The sequence below is a fragment of the Triticum aestivum genome, chromosome 5D, assembly GCF_018294505.1.
Source record: "Triticum aestivum cultivar Chinese Spring chromosome 5D, IWGSC CS RefSeq v2.1, whole genome shotgun sequence".
Taxonomy (NCBI): Eukaryota; Viridiplantae; Streptophyta; class Magnoliopsida; order Poales; family Poaceae; genus Triticum; species Triticum aestivum.
Window position 1 is genome coordinate 4,776,449 of NC_057808.1, and position 10,052 is coordinate 4,786,500.

General features: G+C 41.7%; 1 protein-coding gene across 2 annotated transcripts; it reads left to right on the top strand.

Moving 5' to 3' along the window:
* The first annotated feature begins 5,487 nt into the window (after window positions 1-5,487).
* On the top strand, window positions 5,488-9,115 carry LOC123119047 (putative FBD-associated F-box protein At5g56440). 2 transcript variants are annotated; one of them, XM_044538697.1, is made up of 5 exons: window positions 5,488-5,670; window positions 6,953-7,781; window positions 8,000-8,155; window positions 8,257-8,272; window positions 8,493-9,115. In XM_044538697.1, coding segments are annotated over exons 2-5 (987 nt in total). In that variant the 5' UTR covers window positions 5,488-5,670; window positions 6,953-6,968; the 3' UTR covers window positions 8,495-9,115. The 2 variants fall into 2 exon arrangements, with proteins under 2 accessions (XP_044394632.1, XP_044394631.1); XM_044538696.1 differs by lacking the exon at window positions 8,493-9,115 and having other exon boundaries at window positions 8,257-8,469.
* The last annotated feature ends 937 nt before the right edge of the window (window positions 9,116-10,052 follow it).

Below are 10,052 nucleotides of genomic sequence, written 5' to 3' on the forward strand. Positions count from 1 at the left end.
AAGCTTGGTCAATAATTTTTCGAATTCTGAAACTTGATCATCTCTATTGTGATGAAGAAATTGCACACAACAATAGCATAAATACCACTGGTTTTGGTATGGGCCTAACCTGTCGTAATCGTGATCAATTGATAAGCACTCGGCGATTTGGGTTTTCTGAAACAGCCGACCACCCATTTGGTAGTTATCTGAGAAAAATTAAAAAACCGGTAGTTTTTGGAACCCTAACCTGTAAAGTAATAGTTTTATACTATTTACTCTATATTATGGGACGGAGGGAGTACCCTGTTGCTTCAAGTGTGTCAGTTTCTTAAATATACTTAAAAAGTGGAGTTGTGCCTTTTAGGTGTTTGACCGAGAGAACTTGTGCCGCTGTTACTTAAAAAGTGCAGTTATCTTACGGCATAACTACACGCATGCAATTTACTACTTGTCACGGGAAAAACCATGGAATATATGGGTGTAGTGTAGTTTGTTATTCAATCGCCGCACTGAAACTTCTCTCTCCCATGCCAGTCTCACGATCACCAAATCCAGCAGCCATATCCTTCGTCAATCGCAGCCAGCGCCTGAATTATCTCTTTCCTTCTTGTACTCTACTGTAATGACTAATTCACCTCTCCCCCGCCACATCTTTTGCCATCTTGTACGATCCCACTGGTATTGCTTGTGTTGCTTGTTGTTAGTTGACTTTGACTAAGATTTGAAACCTTTTGGAGTTTAATGGATATTCAATTAAGAGGGAATCAAAGGACTTTCCCGAATATTCATTTTTGGATCTAATTTGGATTCTATTATTTAACACAAATCTAACTCAAAAAAATGATACAAGGCAATATGACACCTTCAATATAAAAAAGTTGGAACTGTTTTAAATGTTATTTGATCTTTTGCTTGGGAGTTTAAAAACATTTTGGGAATTATTTATATATCTAATATTATTTTTATGGAATGTATTTTAAAGCCGAAAATAGGGGTCTGTAAAAATTTATTTTATGTATTTTATTTAGTATTTGTGCTAGAAATAATTTACTCTGGTCTATATTAGTAATACTATTTGTTTTGGTTTTCTGATATTTTAAGGATTTTATTTGGTATTTTATATAGCATAATATAATTCCTGTCGAAACAGAATTATTTAAAGTCAGATGTTACTGTGCATTTCTGGCTGCACAGTACCCATGCCCAGCGGAAGCCCAACTAGCTTATCAAGAGCCCACGTGCGCAAGACAGCTGAGCGCAACAGCAATACAAGAACCTGCGGCCCCGGGGATTTTGGGGGCCCGCGGTGAAACTAGAACCTGGGGCCCCTTATAATATAATATAAACCTATCTTGGGATATTTACAGGCCTCACATCGGTTTACGTGAATATGTAGCTATCTTAAAGATGCATATGCTTCTTATAGTATGACAAAAAACAATCAAATAAGGCAGCAATGCATACCTCAGCCATCATCAACCCATCTTGTGCGTCCCTATACATATTTTTCTTGATAAGTTTTTTTTTTTTTGCTTTTTGATGAAACATTAGAACCATCTTGTAACGAGGACATTGTGTCAAATTTCATTTACTATATGAGAAAATCATTGAATAGAAATTCGATAAATTAACTATATTACTTGTTATCATATGCAGATGCGAAAACATCATGTCCACTTCGACCCTCAAGATCTAAGATGAATTTTTCTGTGGAGAAGAATCATATGAATGTCTCTGAGATAGTGCTTTCACATCATCACTCCAAACTATTTTTTTTATTATCTAGTTGAACAAACCAGTTCATAAAGAAAAAAAAACAGTTCATAAATAATTCAGCACAACTTAACGGTTAATCCCAATTCAGTAGACATCACCCCATGCTCCTAATTTTTGTAATCAAACAACAACGCCATGGCTCCTAATTTTTGGATGCAAAGTGAAGATCATGTTCATAGTGTCTACTGATTTTCGCTGGGAGCAAGGAAGAGTATAAATCTCAAAATCAATACAGCTCTAGAGGATTCGATCAAACAGAAGCAAAATGATCCTTACCAGAACCTGAAGACACCATGGTTCCCAAAGCCTTCCGGCATGCTCCTCCTCTTTCGCTGCCCTTGGGCACTGGCGGTGATGACCTTGTGGTGATTGGGGAGACGTGGGTGTTCTACGCTAGCAGATCCTATTTGCCGCCCGCGCGCGGCAAACAAGAGTAGCTACGCCCATAGCGCCCGCCGGTGGGCTGACCCAGTTCGCGTCAGCGCGTGCTGCCCGTAGGCTGTATCGTTTTTTCGTTCGTTTCTTCTGTTGTTTTTTTGTTTTGTTCTATCTTTGCGGTTTTTTTCTTTCTGGTTCTTTCTTGTTTTTTCGTTCACTTTCTTTTCCTTTTTCTTCCATTAACACATGTAAAAAAATGTTTCATCATGTATTTTTTATCAGTACATTAATATGATGGACAATCTGTGTTTCTTTTGTCTATTTTTACTTTTCTTTCTTTTTTGTGTATTGTGCAAGAGTTCAGCGTGTATGTCGAAATTTTCAACTTATATTTAAGAATATTTTCACTGTAAATTAAGAAAATGTTTATTGTGTACTTAAAAAAAGTTCTGCGTATATCACAAAATGGTTCAACGTGTATATTACAATTGTTCATCGTATATCACAAAAATGTTCAATTTGTATTTGTAAATTGTTCAACGTATATCATGGAAATGTTCAATGTGTATTCCAGAAATGTTCATGGTATGTTACAAAAATGCTCAATGCATACTAAAAAAAGTTCAATGGTCGAATTTTTCTGTTTTTTGGATCTGTCACTGCATTTAGTTGTTAAATACTCATGCAGCCTATTATAGTCACTATCACTCAGAACCTCAAGTGGTAAGGGACACTTACTATCTATCGTGTGGTTGCGAGAACATAGAATTTTTTGGGATTTTTGGTCTGTGTCGCTAGGGAATGGGCCAGCCCATTCAGACCGCTCCCTGCGCGAAAGCTCCTCTTTCTGACGCCTGCAAGCGTCAGCTAGGGGGCTCTCTTGCTCTCTTCTATGCTGGAAGGGCTTTGGGAACGATCGTCAGGCCTCGTGTGCAGGGCCAGGCCCAGCATCTCCCGCTGCTCTCGTGGTGTTGTCTGGGTATTTCTATTTGACGCATTCTGCGTCAAAACGTCGCGGCGCCGCAAACGCGCGATCGAAGCGATCAACAAGAATGGGCCGGCCCGTTTAGAAGTGAGGCGTGCGTTCCACCTATCCTGATTTTGGGAACCTTCTGGTAGGTGCCAGCCGATTTTCCCCGGTTTACGTTTTTTTTCGAATTTGGAAAAATGTTCCATTTTCTTAAAAAAGTTGTTCATGATTTTTAAAATATGTCCTGGTTTGTCGAAATTATTATAGTTTAAAAAAATGTTCAAAAATTTAGAAAGTTTTTGTGTTTCCCTTTTTTGAAAGAAAAAAATACTTTTGAAAATTCCTAAAGTAATTCGGATCTGCGCAGGGTGTATGGTTCTTTATGTCTGATGCTCCTTTCTGATCAAATACGACTACTAGCTCAACCGGTAGGAACTCGTCCTGCGGTTGTGCAAAACCACAACAACTTGACGCAGATCACATCACATAGGAGGTCTCTTGTCTCGCCGGCTATCACAAACCTGCTGCGTCCCTACCTCCGGGTGGGGTATGGCCTATCCAAAGCCTGCGTAGGAGCGGCCCCCTCGATTTTTAGGAGCGTCATTAGCAAGCTTGAGTTCCTCATTCTCTGCAACGACACACTCATTTTCCTTAAGCACACGCTCGTTATGTTGATTCTGACGCAATGCACCAAAACTGCATGCGCTCACGACTCTGCTTCTTCTTCTTGCAGCATCTATAACATCATCCTTCCAAACAGCTCCATCTGCTATTGACAAAGGGCCATGAGGAATGTCGGTGGATGTCTATGTAATATCACTCCATTTAACTCTTGAGGCTGCCAATCATCTAGCTGATCATGATTCATCTCATACCTATTGCAAGATAGTCATCCTAGAGAAACATTGTATTATTTAGATGTTAAAAAAATCATTTGATGAGACAAAGACAAGTAACAACTCACAATGCATTTATGATCTTCATGTACAATTGGTGCTTTCGGCTTTTCATGTTCATCCAAATTCTTGAACCCAAATTTCATTGCAGCATGTTTATCCGACACACTAGCATTTTCAGGGCCACATTTTGCTGCCTACAATTCATTAGCAGGTAACATAAGACATCCTTTTTAGTTGCAACCAGATCACAAAGACATGTAAAAATTGAAGATAGAAAGGAATCATAGAACACACCAGATGTTGTTGAGCCATAATAAATGGCCTTGAACCTCCACGGTTTTGAGCAATTTGTTTAGTCTTGGTCCGATAAAGTTTGCCTTTCTTAGTTTTTACCTCAAACACTTTAGTAAACGGTTATATCGGCTTTCGATAGAGGAGGATGGGGGTGTGGATTCAATTATTGCATAACAAATATCTGTGGGTTGTGTGCATCCTAACTATGCAGAGGTCGGGTGTGTGCTAGGGTCGCCAACCCTACCCGATGGCTAGATCTGGATGCTAGGGTTGCCAATGCCTCAAACGAGGAGGAATCAGTGAGAGAGAGAGAGAGAGAGGCACAAGGGTTATCTCGTCACTCTTCAAGTGCGCAACCATAAAAAGCTAACTGTTCGATCGGGAAGGCCCCACAAACAGTTAATTCTATAGGTTTTTTAGGGGGGGGGGGAGTTTTATTTATCAAAAATCACATTGTGTGTCATATAATTTTGGTTATGGGATTTGCCAAACCAAACGTGGCGTCCTGGACCTAGCGATAATGCAAACTTGGCTAGATTGTGCTTCATGATTAACAACACGACCTTCAAAAATAAATTACAGTGAAATAAAGATGCTCTAGAAGTAAATTTGCTAATGATAGTCCTATAGTTACCCTTGCCGTTATTGGTAATGTCACCAATGGCTTGTTTTGAATCGGAAGAGATGATGAACTGGTGTATGTTAAGATCTTACGTGAGGGCTAACACCTCCCAGCAGGCAATTGCCTCCACTGTTGCCGAATCATCTACCCCGCTTATAACAAGTGCCAAGCTCCCTAAGAAAGAGTCGTCCCTGTGTCTGAAAATTACTGCTGTTGCTCCGCCTCTTCCGGCCCGAATGCCGGCATCAACATGGATCTTCGAGTAGCCCGGTGAGGGTGCCTTAGGTTGCTCCGCCCCATACGTCAACAAAGATTTCATCTTGGGCCTGGTGGGCGACGAAGATGGTCTCTTCTGCCCGGGCGGATGCAAAATGTTTCTCTTCATTGTGGGTGGCTATGACCAGGTCATAGAAATGTAAATGTAATTTCTGAAAAGAAGAATATAGTTTTGAGATTTTTTTCTAAAAAAATCACAACCGTGTCGGACCTGGCACTCATTTTCATCACACTGGGCCTGTTTTCCTTTAATGGGCCTCAACAGCTGCTCAAAAGAAGTGAGCAGAAAACAACCAAATGCGGCTCAGTCACGCACGGTGGCCTGGCCCGTCAGACAGGCAGGGAGTAGGTGAGTGTGAGGGCGAGAGAGACTGAGGCGCCGCCGTCTCCTCGGACGCCGGCGCCGCCTCGCCGACGCGTCGCTCGGGTCCTCGGACGCCGGCGCCGCCGAGCCACTTCGCACATACTAGTAGGTCAGTTTAGTTTCTTCTCGGTCCTAGTAATGGGAATCGGAGGTGAAACCCTAACTAGTTAAAAAGGTAGCAGATCTAACTAGTTAGAAACGGACGTCCCAAGGCCACAATTGGTTGCATTCTGTGATTCCCAGCATAGTTAGTTGCTTGTCAACCTGAGCAGAGCAGTGCTCATCTTGTTCAATGTTGGGACTCACTTATAATTCTTTTTTTTATATTACTTAACTGCAGCGTCTATATATAATAATGTGATTTATGCACTGCGGTCTGTGATTTGATTTCTACAAAGAAAAGGTATGGCTGTTGCGGAGATATGTTCAAATTCGCCGAAGAGGAAAAGTTGTTTCCTTGGAACAGAAAATAGAGACCCTTAAATCATATCATCTGGTAGGTAGATAGACACAAATCTTAATAATCTGATGAGCTCACCATCTCACCCCTTTTGGCAATCTCTTCGCGTTAGAGACCAGACTCGCCCCTCAGATCTAGTTTTACTAATTAAGGTCCTTGAAGAAGAGATACTGTGATGCACTCCGGTGAACCAGTGCTAGGATCATACTCAGATTCTGAATTCAAGGGTCAACTGCCTTGGAGAACTTAGCTCCTTGAGTAGTCCTCACCCTGTTCGGTGTTGGGAACTTACAACCTTTTTTTTCTGACTTAACTTAACTGCCCTATCCGTCGGGAACTGATAATTTCTGCTCACCGGTCATTATTATTGTACTGATAACTGGAAAGGATACTGTCCTGAAATTGAAACCTCAGACTAAAGCTCATCGATCTGGGGATCATGATGTTTTTTCACTTTTTGTATTTTTATGTGCCAACTAGTGAAGTGGCCTGATTCCGTTGTTAAGAGTTGTTAGAACTTTATATTTGGTTGCAGTGCCAGCTGATTACCATTGTCTGCGTGTGGCGCCATTTTTTGCTTTTGCTGCTAATCAAAATCAAGGATGCCACTCCTGGGTATTTTCTAACTGCTGCGAGATAAACTGAAACACTCAAGAGGAAACCAGCAAATATTGTAATGAAACTTATTAGAGGAACCCGACAAAAACTGTAGTAACTGAATCATTTGGAATAGGAATACTGTAATAACTTATTAGAGAAACCCGACAAGTTTGCTGATATGTGGATAATGATCTCATTTTTTTGTTTGGATAAATCATACCATGAATGGAGCCCTGTCATCTTGCTCTTTGTTTCTAACTTCTAACATGTCTTTGTGGCATGTATATCTGTGATTTTGATACTGATTCATTCCCCTGCTGGATACATGCAGCCGGCTGTTTGATGAAATGTCGACCTGCAGTTCCAAGAGGGCGCGAGGCGCCAGCGATGGTGTCGACAGGCTCAGCAGCCTTCCCAACGAGCTGCTCCACCGCGTGATGTCCTTCCTGCCGATGCCGGAGGTCGTGCGCACAAGTCTGCTCTCGCCGAGGTGGCGCTATCTCTGGGTCTCTACTCCATACATCCGCATTGACCACCAGGACTTCATGGATGACAGCAAGTTCAAGAATTTTGGGAACCGCCTGCTGATCTTACGTGACGGCGCTACTTCCTTGGATGAAGCCCGGATCTCTGCCCACAATGTTGTTCGTGGTACATCGTGGTGTGAGTGGATTCGTCATGCCATCATGCACAAAGTTCGTCTACTTCATGTTTCTGCATATGCCCCATTGGATAGCACAGCCATGTTTCCTTCACAGCACCTCAAAATAGTCAGGCTCCAATTTAATTTGTTGGAACATGGGTTCTTTAGGCAGCTGAACTGTGTCTGCTCAGTGCTTGAACATTTAGAGCTGGAGGGTTGCGGTTTGTCTGAAGTAAACGAGATCTCATCGAGGTCACTCAAGGTTCTATATATCATTTGCTGCCTTATCGTCAAGGGCCTCGTAATTTGTGCTAGCAACCTTACCCATCTCTCTATCGTTGACCCAAGATGTCGTTCTGGTGCTATAGTAACTAGGGATCTGCCTTCTCTAGTAACAGCTTTGGTTAGTCTGAGATCTGACAATTTTCATTATAAGGAAAACACAATACTGGGTCATGGTCTACTTGATGGCCTCTCACATGCCACAACCTTGCAGTTGCATGCACCATTACCTGAGGTACGAACTAGTTCTTTTCTTTTCATGTGCATACAAGTTTCAATGAATGTACTTGCTTGCTTAGTTAGATTTTGTTATATACTGCCTCCTCTTCACTTTTTCCAGCTTGTTTTCTTTTCCCTCCTATGTGCTGGTACTATTTTAGCAAGCTAGTTAACTTGAGAATATTGAATAATGAAACTTCTCAACTCGATGTCATCATTTTAATTTCATCAAAGCTCACACTCGAGAGAGGCCTGCGGACATGCCCGGTGTTCAGCAGCCTGACAAGTCTGGTATTGGGTGATTGGTGCATGGCTGCTGACTTCTACCCGCTGCGTCGCATTCTACATCGCTCGCCCAAGCCGAAGGAGCTAAGTTTTAAGCTCGAAATGGTACCCACTCAGAACCATCTCTAAATACCAGTTGACCTGCTGGAACAGCAGAACCTCTTGGGTCCTTACTGATATACTACCTTAATGTTGACACCCTGCAGGAGGAATGTAGAAAATGTAAGGAATTGGAATCTTCCAAAACATAAACTAGTTTAGTGTTCAGGAGACATGATGGATTATGGTTGCTGGGTATTCTAGTTCTTCCAAAACGTTATATATCTAGTTGTGTTCTAGCCAACTATTGCATTGTTTTTTCCTTATCTGTATGTATGATGAGATCAGAGGAGCCGATAAAAGTGTCGTTAGTGAAACTACCTTAATGTTGACACTATGGCAGGAATGTACCGCCATCTTCAAGGGCAGTGTCGGACTCAGGCAGCTATCCTTGCATTGACAGGATCAAAATCTACTGCCAGGAAGAAAGATCCAACGGTCAGTGCGTGGCATTGCTACCGGTTGTCGGTCTCTGATCTCTGTTAATCAAGAGCTTGTTTTATTTTTAAGACCTGGCATCTTTGATGGGTGCTAAGTTAAAGAGCTGCTGGTGACAGAAAGTGGTTGCCAAATGAGTGGGCATCATGTCTTCTGGTTCCAGAACCACCACCAGGTTTTAGATGATGTGTGTGTACTTGTTGCGATTGGAATTCGCTATATATGTGTCAATGTGTGCGATGTGAGACCACCTCCCCTGCGTCTGAGCCAACAATAAGGAAAAGGTTCAGACTGAAAACTGCTTGCATCCAAATTCTGTTTGTGCTTGATGGTACTTATAGATGGTAGAATCAGTTGCAGCCTGTCAGATTTGATGGCTTTACAAATTCTGTGATTACCATTGTTCCAAAAGAGGAATTTACTGGACTTGGAAACTTTGAAGTGGCCTCCATCCTAGAGGTGTCGACCATACATGTAAGTTGACATGATGCCACCTTTTGAGATAAAAAAAAAATACACTGATGGTCACTAAAGTTGAGGTCAAAGCACACTACAGTCACTGGACTTCGGAATACGCTCAATACGATAATTGAATACGAGTTGCGGTGATTATACGGTCACTGGCTCACCGTATTCTATACGCATGGCCCTTCGTTGACTGGTCAAATAGCCCCATGCTCTCTCTGTTTGGAGGGACCAAAGTACATACATAGTTCTCATCTAACAACGTATAGCTCTCCTGAGCATCTAATTAATTAAACCATACATTGAAACTATGTAAAACATTTCAATGCAAAAACAAATGCGATCATAATCGCAATCAAGGTAACAATTGATCCAACGACATAATGATACCAAGCCTCTGTATGAATGGCATATTTTCTAATCTTTCTAATCTTCAAGCGCATTGCATCCATCTTGATCTTGTGATCATCGACGACATCCGCAACATGCAACTCCAATATCATCTTCTCCTCCTCAATTTTTTATTTTTTCCTTCAAGAAATTGTTTTCTTCTTCAACTAAATTTAACCTCTCGACAATAGGGTCGGTTGGAATTTCCGGTTCACATACCTCCTAGATAAATAAAATCTATGTCACGTTGGTCGGCATAATTTTCATAAACAATAAATGAACCAATAGTTATAAAGATAATATATACCACATCCGAATCATAGACAGGACGAGGGCCGACGGGGGAGGATACCAAAACCATCGCACTATATAATAACAAGCAATACAATAGTAAGAAAATTAGACAAGTATCTATCTAAAGTAAGAATTTTTTTCTTTCAGAAAGAAGATAAGAACAAGAGGCTCACCACGGTGGTGCCGGCGACGAGATCGGCGCTGGCGATCGACGGCGGTGAAGACGGGAATGGGACGTGACGGGCCGCTAAACCTAGACAAATCTCGAGGAAAATGAAGCTTTGAGGTCGAGCTTCGAGAGGAGAAGGCTTAACTA

Coding starts and splice junctions, on each gene's coding strand:
- LOC123119047 (XM_044538696.1), top strand. CDS start 6,969: ATGTCGACCTGCAGTTCCAAGAGGGCGCGAGGCGCCAGCGATGGTGTC. Junction 7,782..7,999: donor TGCATGCACCATTACCTGAG/GTACGAACTAGT, acceptor ATTTCATCAAAG/CTCACACTCGAGAGAGGCCT. Junction 8,156..8,256: donor TAAGTTTTAAGCTCGAAATG/GTACCCACTCAG, acceptor GACACCCTGCAG/GAGGAATGTAGAAAATGTAA.